The following is a 16272-nucleotide window of genomic DNA, read 5'->3' on the forward strand; positions in this document are numbered from 1 at the left end:
GGACTTTCTATGCCTGATAAATCGTCACATGCAGGTGTCTAGGTGGGACAGATCAGGATTTTCTCTTTCCTTCTGTCACCAGCTCCTTGGTGACAACCCAGAGCAAGTATTTCATCACACACTGGATGTGCTGTGACCAGACTCCGTTTGTCAGAACAGGCTGCCTGAGTGGGGAGACTTGTAGGACCTGCAGCTCTTAGTAGCCTTGACACAAGCAAACACAGACTGGGGCAAAGCTCATTACCCGACATGGGCAAAGTACGCCAGGCCTGCCCTAGACCAGCCAGCCTCCATGCGTCCACCCCACTAAGTCCAGAACTCTTTACACTGCTTTTAAAGTACTTTTCATGCTTCTGGAACTTCTTCCTGGGTTCAATAAATACTTGACAATGGGATGGAGTTTCAGTTTCTAAACTGGTGCCATTTCGTTGAGGTGGAGGGCAAGTAAAACAGTATTTTGTAAGTTAACTTTTTTTTTTTTTTTGATGACTTCAGACCAAAACATTGGATTCACTGTAACAGAGTCTTAATTAATAGAAGTGTTAGCTTCTTGTCAGCGTTCAGAAGACAGGATGGGATTAGGTGTAAATCCCTGGCAGTCATAAATAGTAGGTGGAAGCTGATTCGGAATGACCTAGAAGGAACATGTCATAGGGTTTTTTGTTGCCACACTGCTCTGAAATGCCTTACTCAAAACATTTTCCTGCCTCCAGCCCACTGAATTCCACGTCTCTCCCACATTTTCAAACACCAACTGCACTCTCATTTTCCACTCCCTTTCCATTCCTTAGCCTCATCCTCCACCCACAGCCACATCTTGGCTATCGTAGCATCTGAATAGCAATCCCAGCTCAGCTCTGAGCGGTAATTATAAATCAGGATGGTGCTTTAACGGGGACTTTTCATGCCTGTGGTCAAATTCAAGAGGCTACTAGGAAAATTAGCGTGAGCTGCTCTTTCATGTGCATTTTTGGGAAGTTATGACTCTAAGGAAACTATAAGAAACAGCAACGGAATCTACACCCACAGAGAGAAGACAGAGCTCTTCCCAGCACCTCTACACCTCCGAACTTGAGACTTTGGGTTGAAGACAAACAAACAGGACAAACAGCAGACAATTACAGCTGTATTTTTATTTACCGAAAGTCCTGATTGCAATATACTCTAAACCTAGATAAGACAGCACCTTTCACTGCTCACAGCAAAAGCCTTTATTATCTGTGTTTCCTTTCTTAATACCTTTGCTGTTGAAAATTCTGACAGAAGGCAGATCTGACTAAGCCATTCAATATTGCCTCCTTGTTATAATGCAATTCTTACAGAGGCCCCGTTCTTCCCTGAAATGTATGCCTACATTTTATTTCCCTTGATCTTTAGAATTAGATTTACCGTCTCTGAACAGGTCACTGCTGAATAGAAATGTATTCTTTCTCTCCCGCTATTTCAAGAAATCCTTCTCCTCACCACCTCCCTGACACGCAGGGTCAGTGATTCCTGGGAACTGTATTGTAGTCAGATTTAAGACTACTTTTTCATCCATAGCAAGGGAGCCGTGTTCTTGTCACCACCTGTGAAACTCCTGGAATATCTTGTGATATTATGGCTTTTTCTCGTGGCTCGTGAGAAGATATTTATCTGTGTTGGATGGAGCCTAGCACAGAAGTCGAGTGGCTTCAGGACAAAGACTGGCTCGGAGATGATATCTAGCCCTGGATCCTTAATGACTTCCTTTGAATGAGGGGTTGCATGCAGCTCTTCAACTGAGCTCCAGTTCTTTTCCGCAAAGGCTTAACTCCAGGAGAAAATGACAGGGACACTTCAAGACAGAACAACCGGGGCATAGAAAGATAATGAGTTTTCTAAGACCTGGGGGCACAGAGCTCTGCCTGGCGTCTATCCTTGGATTTGTTGCTGGATCTGAGGTGACGAGTGATAGTGTCACTCAGAGTGTATACAAGCTGATCATAAAGCACTCTTTTACAATCTCAGCACTCTCCCCATCAGACCACCCTACATCCATGTTAGGGGCCTTCCTATAAAGACCTTGTCACCTTGCCTAACCTGTCTGGCAGAGAAGAATTTAAATCCAATCGCTGTGCCCCCCACCACCACCACCACCACCACCTTAGGTGCTGTGATATCTTTTAATGAGCCACTTGGGTATTAAAAGAAGTCTCCCCTACCTCTGACCACAACTGGCTCTTGTGTTTTAGGACCTTTTGGCCAAAGTGCTGCCTTTTCCTACCTACCATGACATGCATGAAGCTAAGACAAACACCTTTCTTCTTGGTCTCCTCAGGGAGGTGAGACCAGCCAGCAAGAGGAACATGCACACCTTATACACAGCCACGGGCTGGCGAGTTGCCTGTCACCACCTGTTCTTGCTGACATCACAGAAAGCCCACATTTCAAACTCGTTTTCAAAAACAGAAACTCGTTCAAAGAATGGTAGGACTGCTACTAATCTTAGTGTTCAGCCAGCTCTGTCTCAACAGGTAGGGAAAATGGCCCAGTTTTACACAAAGAAGGGAGATGAAGGAAGTTCCATGTTTATAAGCAGTCTACCAGAACAGGTTTTTTCCAATTCCCCGTTTAACAATAAATTATAGCTAGGACCAGTGAAACAGGAATTGATGGAACTGGGCTTTGCACTCTTTAGACTATTTACAAGATGCAGAGAACTTGGAGTGATGGAGGGGGTAAATTTGATGACTCCTGGTTGGGAGGCAGGAAGTGGAAGCGTGAGCTGGGGGACAAGGAAGGCAGGTGGCCAGGGAGAGAAACATGGAAATAATTTCCCACCTCCCTCCGTAAAGGCAGAGCTTCAAAGTTGCCATGGCAAGCTGGCATTCCTCAGCCATCCCAGGAATCTCTAATAATACAACAGACTGTCCTTGTTTCCATAGTGCTGTCAGCCAGCAATGGTGAGCAGGCAGCTCCCCGGTTGGCTGTCTGCAATGGGGCCTGGACCAAGCAGAGTCCATGTTAATGTGCTGGTGATTAATGAACAAAAGCATCAGTAACCAAATGAATTAAGGGGCCAACTGGATGGCAGGTTTGTTAAAGGGGTTTTTAAGACACCTTCCAACACTGTTCTTAAGACACCCCTTCTGTCACAGGTGGGCAGAAGTCAGTCCTGACTTTTGAAGGCTTTATCGTAATCTTCATTTAGGAATTGTTTCCATTTTGTAATGATAGAATCAAGAGAAAGTACCAGATGAGATCAAGGATCTGTCCAGCCTTACTTCTAGAAAATAATAAAACTTTAAGTTCTGTTTTTGCTTCTATGGTCCTCCAACTCCCACATTTTTACATAATACCTACTAGTAGTTATATCCAAAACTTATGTGCTTATTATTTCCTGTAAGCCTCATCACAGTCCTAACAGTTGAACTCTAATAAAATGTTTCCATTTTACAGATGAACAAAATAGAGGTTTAAAGAGATTAAAGGACATACCCCAGTCCACATGTGTGTAATAAGTGGTAGGTCCTAGATTTCTTTCCCTGAAAAGTCAGTGTACCTGACAACTGACATTGTTTTAAGTTAAACAACCTAAGTCCAAGCAACCATTTCATATCCTTTACCTCTCTTTTAATTAGAAATGATTCTTTTTATCTTGCCTATTTTGTCACCTTTAAACTATACTTTATTCTTATAATGTAATTTAAAAGCGTGTTCATACCCCACCACTAGCTTTGCCCCATCATGTCTTTGTCGTTCTTTCTCTTTGCACCTGTTCCATCCTTTGACTGTTGAAGGTAAAATAGCTGACCTTGCATAACACAAGTGTGAACAGCACAGCTGCTCTTACATGTGGATTTTTTTTCTACCCGTGGCTTCTGCATTCATAGATTTAACTACTGGTAGATGTCTGCTGGTTGAATCCTCAGATGAGGAAACCACAGAAGGCAGTTCTGTGGATGTTCTGTGTGGGGGTCAGCACCCCTAACTCCTCTGTGATTTTGTTATTTGAGGGTCAACTATATATTCTTTCCTTGGATATTTTCAGTTTTATTTAGAATAAGGTCAGTGGTTTCCATTTTATTCAGAGGGAGTTAAACTTCAGAATCAGCATCTTTCCCATCTTAACCATCTTGACTTGATCATCTTAGAAAGGCAGATGCAGCTGGCATTGCTTCTGTGACTTGTGTCTCTGCTCTCAATGTCCAGTAGAACAAAAGCACCATGGGGGCAGAGGCAGGTCTGTCTTCCTATGGCATAAAACCAGTGCCTGAAATGGTTCCCAATTCCCAACCCTCTAAAATGGTTGAATAATTGAATAAAAGCAGACACCCACATCTTGGTTCCCAGGGCTCTGGACCCTTGGCTTTCACTCTCTGGCGCTGAGGGCTGCTCCCCTTCCAGTTGCCTTGTGCCTCTCCTGTGGAAATGGTCCTCTTAAAGCAGTACAAGGAACAGAGCAACGAGCATCATAGAGGAGAACAAATTGCCTTGAACTTGAGCTTATTAGCAGCGAAATCTCAGTCTCCCCTCTCTCAATGGGTATTGCTCTTCAGCACATCCTTAAGGAGAAGGGAAAATTCTTTTGCTACTTTCTAAGAGCCTGAAGATTGGTGATGGCATCCCACCCCAATAAGACAGACACCTTCCTGGTTTTCAGTTACACTTGATTAATTCTTTTACTTCTCTCTTTGGGTAAGGAAAATGGGCATTTCGATTGTTCTTAAAAATAAGATGACAGGTTTCTGAATTTTTTTTTTCATTTTGAAATCTCTGGAGTTTTTCCCTTTACCAGGAATCCTTGCTCTAAATCAATATAAAACAGCTTGGCTGATGAAAGATGTTTCCCACGAAATGGAATTTTCCACAGCAGATTGGAAGTGAATCTCACAGGAGTAAATTCAGTTATTTAGATTTTTGAACCTACTGTCTCATTAAAAAGGATGAGTTAATCCTGGGGCTTGGGAGAGGACTGCATCAACCTGCCCCGGGCACCTCCCGCAGCTGTGGGATGCTCTGCCGGGGCTGCTCGGTTTACGTGGAGATTAATGTCTACTTAATGGTGTAGCCTAAACAAGCTGACGGGACACTGTTTTATCAGGAGCGGCAAAGAAAACTGAATCACCCCACGATCTGACCAGAAAGAAGATTCTAAGAGATGATTAAAAATATCATTTCTACTCTTTAACCCCAAATCAGTAATTCCAAAGTCCCTTTGAGAAAAAACTTTTAAAAGGAGAACTCCAGGAATGACAATCAAATCCACAGGCAGAGGATTAGAACTCATTCTGCCTCTTATCCCTGTAATTCATGTCAGAAGTCATTTGCTTAAGGGCAGGTTTTTTAGCGATTGATTTTACTTGCACCTAGTACTTATACTTCCCAGTTGATAGGTGCTTGTTTTTCAAAATTCATTTGTTATCTTCTCTTATTTTTTATTGTACCTACTCACCAAAAATATTTGAGACAGCTGTATTTATTTGTAAGTCGGTAGTGTGGAGTTTGGAGAACATAATGGATTGTATGTTAAATATTAATAGGTTGGGTCCAGTTGAATATGCAGTTGTTGACCGACAGAATATGGTAAGCCCTGGAAACACAAACACAAATACCAGCATGAAGTCTGGTATTTGACAGTGACACTCACACAGCAGAGAAGGCTTGTAGCAGGTACTGTGGGAGCTTGCTTACAGGGGGCCAGTATGCTTTAAGATTTTGATGAGTGGACCTGGGGACCCAAGTGTCACGCACAACACATGTTACTCAGGCAGAGCTGCCTCCACCCAACCCCACTCTTTACCCATAAAAGGCTGGCTTTGGTCAAGCCTGAGTCAGGGGCAGTCTGGAGGTCGGACATACTGCCTGTCTTGCATTTGTCTTTTTCAGCACCCCCAGGTGGGTGGATCTTGTCAATACTGCCATTGCTGCCCACTGACAGTCCCCAGGGACTGTGCCTTGAAATGCACAGGAGGAATGTGGGTGCCCTCTCCAGCTGAGTCTTTTCTTATGCAATGGCTGTGCCAGGAAACTAGCAGCCCCTGCTCTGCCAAGGGCTGATGGCATCAGTGCCACAGTGCCCTTTAACGAGTGCACCCTGTATCAATAGCTCCAACTAAGTTAGTTCCATTCAAAGCTTCCCTCTGTTATTAGGGTGAGAGTGGCGAGTCATTGCCAACCTCCCCACTATTGTGTTGTGCCATGTAGTTAGAAAAGGTGATTATTACTATTTTTTCAATTTTGTTCAGTAATTTATTTTTTTTTAATTTTTTAGTTTTTTTTCTTACAATGTTTGCTTACTTGTCTCAGGTGTAGTCACCATAGAATTTCCACCACCAATTCACCCGCGCACCATCACGTCTCTTGTGCTCTTCCCACCCTCGTTTTGATACCTTCCCCCACCCCCCACCCCCCCCCCGCAGAATCTCTGATTTGTAGTCTGTTTATTTTTGTTTTGTTTTGTTGTGGTTTTTGTTGTTGTTATTTTTTTCCCCTTGATCCCCTGTATTCCTCCTGTAAGCGAAACCATCGGTATTTTTCTTTTTCCTTCTGACTTATTTCACTGAGCATGATGCAGAAGAGGAGATTACTTCTTGATCAAGTTCTTTGACATCTCCTGGCAATGTTGGAGAAGAGATGAGATGGTGGCGGTGTGACTGGGGGGATCCCTCATCTTTTTCCAAAGAACTGATGGACTGTGTTTTATGCCTCCTTGACCTGGAAGCTCATTTGTCTTCTGAACCTTTTTACATTGGGCTATGATATTTTAGGATCACGGCAGAATTCTTGCCAAGTGGTATAAGTTTGATCGCAAGTGGAATAAGATTAATAGCATACTCCAAGGGAGTTTGGCTTGTTCTCAAAGTGAGTTTGGTCTCAAAATAGCAGAGTAAATGGATTCTCCCAGTACTGCACACTCTGCCATAGCCGAAAGGGATCAAGAAGTGGTAGGAGGAAGACCCTTCCCTACCCTCCCCCCCAAAAAAAACAGCGATTTCAAACACCTGATGAAACAAGGGAGCCTCTTTTGAACACAGAAGGAGTGGAGGAGTGAAAAAATCTGAGCTCATCTCAGGAATGCTTCGTGATCTGGCTACCACATCAAATTGTCAGGAGGGTTTTTAAATATTGCCTGGGAATTTATATTTTTCAAGACTTACTATGAGATTTTTTTTTAAGTAGCTATTTAAAATGATGTAGGTAGATTTGGTTCCAGATATCTCAAGTGAAGTTAGAATGAAGGCTTTTAGGGTATCTAATACTGTTACACAATTTTTTTCTAATAAGTTCGTGACATTATTGTTTCCAAATCAATTTTTTCTCATTTTTTTTTTGGTCCTTACAATAGACTACTATCTTTACCCACTGCATTAGTTTCAAGTACCATGAAGGAGGTAAATTGTTCACTTTCCTCCAATGATGATAAAACGTTTCTATTTTGTTGGTGGTGACATAATCCAGAAAAGACACAAAACCAGAAAGGGATGAAGACGTGTTCAACACAAATGCATAGATTACACCTCCAGTGTGGATACCCTGGTATTTTACTCTTAATCATTTAGAATTTTCCCCCTAAAATCCATGCTACTGATCACAGCCAAAAACTGGGTTTATTTTAATCATATACTGACGTTATAAAGTTTGCCACTTAAACAAAATTTTCATATTTAAACAACTATATATCTTGTCCATGGCTTCAAGAATCAAAATGTCTCAAGTAACATCCCAGCTCCAAGTGGCATAAAAGTCAGCCACTTTCTTCTCAAGTCTGTGCAGTGCTTTGCACAGTTGCCCAAAAGGTTGGTGAATTTGTGGGGTTGATGATGAAATCCTTGATGTGCAAGTGCCCCTAGGTGTGGGATTTCTGGAGGGGCATGTTCTTTAGTCTTCTGGTCTCTGAACAATGGATGGTGGCCAGTACTTTCCTCTTTCTAACATGAGAGGAGGAGGAAGATGTTCTTGTAAAGAATCTTCTTCCCAGTCTCCAGTGCTGGAGAATGTGAAGCTGAGGGATCCAAAGAACACAGTGTTAGCTCTTCCCCGGTGTGCGCGCTATGGCTCTTTACCCCTGTGCACATGGTGGCTCACAGGAGCAGCGAGTCTTTGCTCATGAACTCGGGATTCATCCCCGTGTGTCTGTCGCCATAGGGCACCCGGCATATAGCATGAGTTTGTGCTCTAAATCCTGCACTGAGTTCCTGGGGTCTCTGTGCCATTTGACATCTGGTTCTGGGGAGTCTCTGGGCCAGGTTGGCTAACCATGTCCCTGAAGATCCCTGCTGACCCCGTGACAGGAAATCTGGGGCTACTGTCCCCCAGCTGGGCTCTATGCTCATGACATCTGCCATCAGCTCTGCTGGAAGGTGAAGCTAGGTCAGATTTACCTCTTTTGAACTTTCCATCAGACCACAAGGATGGCCATGCAGGTTTAGAAACTAAGCTCCTTGCAGATAGGGTCACCTCCCACCATCTGTGTGCCCTGGGGGCTCTCAGACCCAAACATCAGCTCAGGTAGCACAGACCTCCTAAGTCAGAGAGACATTTACTGGGGTGCACGGCTCCCTTTTGTCGGTTGCCACAATAGAGAAATATGCTCTGAGCAGCTGTGGGGGGAAGGAAGTGTGGATGGAGGCAGCTCCACTTACCCGATTTGCGAGCTCCCTAGCTTTATAGTTTTGCTTCTCCTTTTGCTGTTGCATTAAAGAAAGTGCACAAATGGCTTTATTTTGCACCCATTAAAAAAAGATCTAATAGAAAGTTGGATATAATGGAGCTAAAACTTAAATTAGATTTGGGGATTATCTATGGATTGACTTTCTTACTATCATATCCAGAAACATTCAGCGATAGTTTGTATACTGCCTTGTTCTTGCTCAGAAACATATTTATCTTCACAGAAGGAAAGAAAGGATTTCCCTAGTAGTTTTTCTGCAAAGGGACTTTTCTTACAGACTGAAGAAACTCTCACCTAACATCAGTGATAAGCTGGGCAACAATGAGACTGACCTGGGTTCACATCCCAATTTTTCCCTACCTACTGTGTGACTTTGGAAAAGAACATTCTCTGAGACAGGTTTTCCTAATCTATAGATGCAGACAATGGTAATTGTCAGGGTGGGTGAAAAGATCATACAGAAGATACTAGAACAAGACACGCATCCTAATGGGCACTTCATTGAGATTGGTGTAGATGACACTTTCTAACTAGCTCACTTTGGACAATTTCTTGACCTCTTTGTCCCTCTGTGCCCTCTCCTGCAATCTGGGAATAAAGGTGATAATGATGGTTGTTCTTCCCCCCCAAAGGCGTTTGGGGTTAGTTAATGTGTCCCAAACCTATAGGACACACAAAATAGCCAATAATCAGTGCCTGATAAGCTGTAGCTGGCTGTTTTTATTTTCTCTACCTTTTAAATTTTTCTGGAAAGTCTATGATAAAGATACCTCATTCAGCTGTATTTGAATAAAAAGGGGCTTTATCGTGAAGAAGATTCACTGTCTTGTATTTACTCTACACAAATACGTATCAGGTTCCTGCTATGGCAGATGCAACTGGTTGCAGACACTGGCTGAGTATCCAATGCTGGACAGTAGCTTCAAGGCCAGGAACAGGAAGGGTGGGAATGATACCAAATGAGCCCAAACTCCCATGATGAGTGACTCTTGCTGGATAGTGCATGACAACCCAGAAAGTGAGATTAAATGGCATTTCCTGATTCATAGATAAGGACATGAAATGACAGTGCTAACAGAGAACCCACTCGAAACCTTAGAGAATAAACTAAGAGCAAATCTGGTGTGTGATTCCCAGGCAACATATTTTACGTCTAACCTCTTCTCAATTTTAAGCTCCATGAAAACAGGGAGGGGGCTTCACCTCATGTTCCCACAGCACCCAGCAAGGCCTAACACAGGGGCTAGAAACACTTCCTTGAACAGTTTTGAGGTGAAGTCAGAACCCTATGCCCCAAACTGAGTTTTTTACTCTGACTCAGTCCAATCTGAGCTACAGTACTTAATATAGCACTGAATAGAATAGTCACATATTAAGTGTTTGTTGATTGACTGAATGTGATTAATAATCTCTGTCTCTCTCTCTCTCTCTCTCTCTCTCTCTCACACACACACACACACACACACACACACACACACACATACACACACACACACTTTCCTAGTTAGAGAAGCCAGCCACAAAGAAAATAGATCATATATCTCTACTCAATTTTTAGAGTCACAGAAAGGTCAGTTCATGTAACAGAAAGAAAAAGGGAGAAAATACCTGAAAACTATCTTATGTCCTAGGCATCTAATCTGTCAGACTTGTGTCTCTCATTGTCATTCTATAGCTCCTGAGGTCCTCGCCCAGAAACCTTACAGCAAAGCTGTTGACTGCTGGTCCATTGGAGTGATCGCCTATATCTTGTGAGTACAGCCATGCCCACCATGGCTTCCATTTTCCTTTATAAAAGAAAAATTACAGTGAAATACACATAACATGAAATTTACCATTTTAACCATTTCTATGGGTGCAAATCACAAACATGTTGCAAAACCATTCCCACCATCCAGCTCCAGAACTTCTTTATCACCTAAAACTGAAAACCCGCCCCCACCAGACAGCAACCCCTCATCCTCTCCCCAGTACCTGCCAGCCACCAATCTCTTTTCTGTCTCTGTGAATTAACTACTGCAGGTCCCTCACTTAAGTGGATTGTGTAATATCTGTCCTTTTGTCCTTTTGTTTGTACTCAGCATGATGTCCTCAAGGTTCATCCAAGCTGTAGCATGCATCTGAATTGCTCTTTCTTTAGGCTGAATAATATTCCATTGTATGTCTATAACAAAATGGGTTACCCATTCATCTGTCCAGGGACGCTTGGGTTGTCTCCACCTACTGGCTATTGTGAACATTTCTGATAAGAGCAGAGGTGTACAGGTCCCTATCAGAGTCCACTTTCAGTGCTTTTGAGTGCGCATGCAAGAGTGGGGTCACTGGATCACGTGGTAATTCTGTTTTTCTTTTTGAGAAACTGCAGTGTTGTTTTCCAAAACTGTACTACCATTTTATAGTCCCAGCAGCAGTGTTCACCCAACAGCAATGGTGCACCCACACCAACACTTCTTTTCCTATCCTCTTTTTTACCAGCCATCCTCATAGGCATGAAGTGGTAATTCATTATGGTTTTGATTTGCATTTTCCTTATGATTTGTGATGTGCATGTAATACATTGTTAATATTGCCTTTTTTAGCTTTTATATTTGAGTTTATTCTTCATTTACCCTTTAAAACACTATTGTAGTTGAATATTTTAAAAAATCAAGAGCAAGTAGCAAGCATATTATGTTTATAGTCCTTTACTCATTCACTATTGTTCATAAAATGCCAGCCGTGAGGGTTATTCATGATCCTGACCCGACACTGAACACCTTTTCTAGCTTGATAGTCAACATCCTGGGATACTGTAATGGGGTCATATTTTCTGATTTGGCTCAGAGTCCACAAATTCCACCTGGTCTACTTTTCAGCAAAGAGGTTTATTTGGAGAGAAACATCATTCTCAGGAAAGTTTACCTTAAATTTGGTGATTAAGTTTGGCCTCCATAGTTGGCATGCCTTCATTTAGCACATACTTGCCATTCCATGCTTGACAAGTTGACCTGGATGAGAGGCGATGACTCTGGGTTGGTCTTCAAGAGTAGGTATTGGCCTTTGGGGGCCATACAGTGCTTCAGCCCACTGGGCACCCACACACTTGAAAAGGTCTTTTCCTCATTAAGTAAAACAGTGTGAGCCTTTCAACCTAAAACAGTGATCGTACCTCCTGGCTTTTGGGCTCCTTCACAGCTTTTCATGTGCCACTTTGGCTTACCCAGGAATACAAACCACTAGGGAAATATTAGGACCTCTCCAAAGGACATCACCTTAAAAAAAAAAGAAGAAGAAAACCAGAATTAAGCCTTTGGAGTCTTCATTTCTCCACTGGTGCCTTGTCTTCATGACCCAGGAAATGTCCTTAACCATAGACTTGCTATAATTATTTTGGGATGACCAATTTTCATTTTTATTGTTATGTTTTGTTTTGGTGAAGTTTACTATAAATTTTAAATTGCAATTTCTTTTTTGCAATGATTCTTTCAAATACTTATTATGGAACATAATTCAAGGTGGCTTTAGGCCAATTAGTTTTGTAACTGTTAGGAAATGAATTTCTCCTCCTCATCATCCCCAAGGAAGGGAACAGGTTCTGGCAGACAGAGCCCCCTGCACACAATGAAAGACTCTGGGGGATTCTGACTGGTAAAAGCTCTGACAGTGGGCGGCATCCATGGGGAATGCTGGAAACATCCCCCTGACACTGGCTTGTCTCATTATCTAGGAAGCAAATGCTCTTTCTACAGCATACATTCAGCTGGGCAGCTTTTGCAGTTTGTTGTGAATTTACTTGACAGTTCCTGTAGATTCTTGCCATTATCACAGGAGAATTTTATCCAATTATATTACACTTGGTCTATATGGCTCCCACTATGGAAACTGGTAAAGGTCAGATTCATTTGAGCTGTACAACTAACATATTGCACTTTTACAGTGCTTTCATTTTCAATACATGTTAACCATCTTTGGCAGTAGTTTCATCTTTTTTGAGAGGGTGGTAGGTTGTAAACTCTTCTGAGAATCTCATAAAATATATGGACCTCCCCCTTCTTTAATAAATTCATACACACACATACACACATACACAATTCTACATACCATGTTGGGGATGGTTTCCTGGGTAAGGAGATACTGGACGTGGACCCCATGCTATTTACTCTGACTCCCTAAATCCTCAAATAAAATTCTTATCAGAGCTCCTGCCTTACCCAGCTTGACTGTGATGGGCTTTAAGAAATGAATGATAGGCCTGTCGCCTTCCTTCAAAGGACTGATGTCATTTAGAGAAATTTTCCCTGGGGCTAGGCCAGAATTGGCCTTCTTCTTTCTTGTTCCTTTACATATTTCTAAACCTTGAACTGCTACTCTGGAATATACAATTGTGTATTTAATAATTTCCCTGAAGTCTTAGCATTGGGATAGGCTATCAAGACAGCTATGAGGAGATGCATATTGACAGATGTTTCTCTAAGCAATGATGTCTTATCAGTATGGTTGCCTTCACAAAATTCCACAATCTGTCTGACTTAAACATTTATCACAATTCTAGAGGTTGGGATGTCTAAGGTCAAGCTGCCAGCCAGTTTGGTTGCCAGTGAGGACCCTCTTCTTGGCTAGACAGTTACTGATTCTGAAGGGGTTTTTGTCTGGTTTTCACCAATCAATCCTACATAAAATTTGAAAGAGGGTCTCCCCTGGTGGCACAGGCAGTTGAGCGCAGCGCTGTGGAGCTTTCCACAGCCTCTGAGCGCCGGTTCAATCCCCGCCAGCTGGCAAGGGTCCCACATGGTGAGGCAGACCTCTCCTGTCGCACCCACTGCTCTCCTCAGCAGTGTATTTCGTCAGTCTGCCTGTTCTGTTCCCCGCTCTGTCTCTAGTGAATCCTCTCTCCCTCCCGCTCATCTGGACTGTACCCTGGTTCTTGTATAAATAAATAAATTTAAAAAAAAATTTTGAAAGAGCCAATAACTATTGTCAAGGGAGGGACCATGGTACTTCCCATTGATCCACCCTGTCAGTTCTCCCCATTCCCTTCCTTCACCTAAACACTTATGATCAAGGCTGCTGAGCAGGCTGAGACCAGCAGGCAGCATCTGGGCAAGCCAACTCTCCCACGGGAGACCATGCAGAGCTCCTCATTCCTCATGTTACCTGTAATGGAAAAGAAGTTATTCTCTGCAATTTTTCAGAATGCAGCATTATTATTTTCATTTGATGTATCTGTCACACTGAGATATCAGATCGCAAGCAGAAGTGGCTGTGACAGGCCACAGCTCCAAATTTTCTTCTCTCCACATGCTGGGTAAACATTCCTCATTTTGTCACTGCAGATACTTGATGAATTGGCTTTCTTTTGATCACACTCATTTCTATGTTATTCATCATTTGGAAGGAGAAATTTTTTTCCTATCAAGGATACTCATTTTTTAAAACACATTTGATGAGTCCTTATCCTGCCAGGAATCTATCTTTGGGAAATTAGAATTGGCAAAAAAAAAAAAAAATTGCCTGCATAGCTGAAGCTACTGGGAAGGATTGAGGATGGAGCGTGCTGTTTGCCCTGATAATCATGTGGGTGTCCAGTCAATGGTTGACTAAGCCCAGATAGTCCAAGCTCCAAAGAAATACATCTCCAACATGTGATGAGAGTCAGTCTCTCATCACTCAAATGCAATTTTGTGTCCAGGTGTATTGCCTTTCTTCTCACAACATCAAGGAGATTATTTAATCATTATTTGTCTATATTATGCTGTGAGGAAATACAGTGAATATTTGTTGATATAAAAACTGAGGAAAATCTAAGGAAATCAGTCATTGAAGGTGAGAGCATTAGGGCTTTGGGTCAGGCTGGACAGGTAGGGAAGATTTGCCATGGACAGTGAGAGCATTTACCCAGGCTGTCACCTCTGATCTCTTCGGCCTAGAAGAAATTCCAGGTAAAATACTTGGGAATTTATGGTAGTCCCTTTATTTTTGACTGGACTATTGCATTGTTCAATTTTTAAGACAAAGGATAATGGGATGGCCAGTCCACAGGATGTAATTAGCTCTAAGAGTGGAACTAAAACTCCCCATCTACATGCTGTATCTCCATCTTCTGAGACACAGGATGAGTCTCAAAAGGTAGTAGCCTTTACTTTGACCTGCTGACAGCCCCTTCCTTATGGACATATGTGCCCCAAGGAGAGAGCATGAGCCCAGGTTTCAGGAGCAGAGAGTACAGAGTTATTGCTGAGTCATGGCGAGATGACCAGGAGTTAGTGTTGAGATGGTGGTCACACTCAGTTATAAGGATGGTGTTACCAGCAGGCAGCAATCACCTTGTGAGAATCAGAAGCTTTGTGAAGTGGACACGTTCCATCATTTTGGCTACCGTGGGCCCACCATCTGGACTTTGGCTTTTGAAGTTTAAAGACTAAATTAGACCTAATTATTCAGCTTGTTCAGACAATCCCTGTGAATTGACTCATACCAACCATACTCAGAAGAGATCTGAAAAATAAATCCACACAACTGGAGTGTTGATTTACTAAATCATAATGAGATTTGTACCCTGCAAGGTAATTGGATAAGCGTGTCATGAAACAGGCATGTTCTCTCCCTGCCCACCCCCATGGGAAATGCTGTATGAGAAAGCAAATTCAAACCAGAAGCTTCCTTTATGAACAAGGAATCAGAACAATGGGGACTTTTAGGGTTCCCAAGTCTGTGGTGGGCTCCAAGTCCCCCGTAGCTACAAAAGTGCATTTCAGTCAAGCAGCACAGCTGATCTGTCCTTGCATCTTTCACCTTCCTCCTTAAACACCAGCCACCCTTGCCCTGCTAGCATCACTGTTTTTATTTCAGCAGGCATCGATTATTTTAATTCTCAGGTTTACTGATTTTATTTTCCTGAACATTTTAGTTGGTTGCTTTCCGAGCATTTTCAGCAAGGTATCTTATCGCCCATAGAAGTCTACACTGAGTGCATCCTGGGGACAGGTAGATGCCATGGTGGATTGTGAGTCCTTAGAGTTTTAGTTTCTGCTTTGTTCATGGGCCTGTGACCCTCTGTCTGCGGGCTTGGGAGAGGGGTGTTATTAGTTGACTGTGAGAGCTGGCTCACCTCTATCTCCTTAGGAAATAACCTAACGTAAAACACTGTGGTTTCAAAAAGTGGGTGTCAGGTGTGTCCATAGGTGGAATGGAGGAGCATTTAAAAGCAGTGCAATGAGATAAAGAAACTCCACCTTTTGAATGGGATTTCAAGGAAGGTGGAATCCACCAATATCTGTGCCCTTGTCTCTGCCAAGACCCTGGAGTAGAGAGGGCAGCCGGAGGGAGAAGCAGGAGGGGGATGTGTCATTTCCATCACCTTTATACTCTGAATGGTGCAGCTTCAGGTCAGATGGAAAAACATTTTACTTCCTCTGCTGTTTTATTTTCATCTCCACATCATCATTTCAGTGACAGCTAAATGCTTCAGGATATTTAACCTGGAGAAGGGAAGGCAGGGGATTGACATTCATTTATTTAACATTTATTGAGCCTAATAAGTGTCAGGCGATATGATGGGGCTGCAGAGATAGATTCATTGCCGCCCAGCCTCAAAGGCACTTACTGTCTGCTGGAGGTGAAAGACGGTAAACAGATAAGTTAGAATCCAGTCTTATTGG

The 16272-nt window shown here is 42.7% G+C and overlaps 1 protein-coding gene across 3 annotated transcripts in view; it reads left to right on the forward strand.

Moving 5' to 3' along the window:
• Nucleotides 1-16272, forward strand: part of CAMK1D (calcium/calmodulin dependent protein kinase ID) — a 363622-nt gene that overhangs the window by 319330 nt on the left and 28020 nt on the right. For all 3 annotated transcript variants that reach the window (XM_054695091.1, XM_037510613.2, XM_054695092.1), the window contains exon 6: nucleotides 10311-10386. In XM_054695091.1, coding sequence (XP_054551066.1) covers nucleotides 10311-10386 — 76 coding nt within the window. The remainder of the gene's footprint in view (nucleotides 1-10310; nucleotides 10387-16272) is intronic.

Source organism: Talpa occidentalis, unplaced genomic scaffold (genome assembly GCF_014898055.3).
Source record: "Talpa occidentalis isolate TD23 unplaced genomic scaffold, MPIMG_talOcc4v2.1 talOcc4.14, whole genome shotgun sequence".
In the NCBI taxonomy this organism is placed as follows: Eukaryota; Metazoa; Chordata; class Mammalia; order Eulipotyphla; family Talpidae; genus Talpa; species Talpa occidentalis.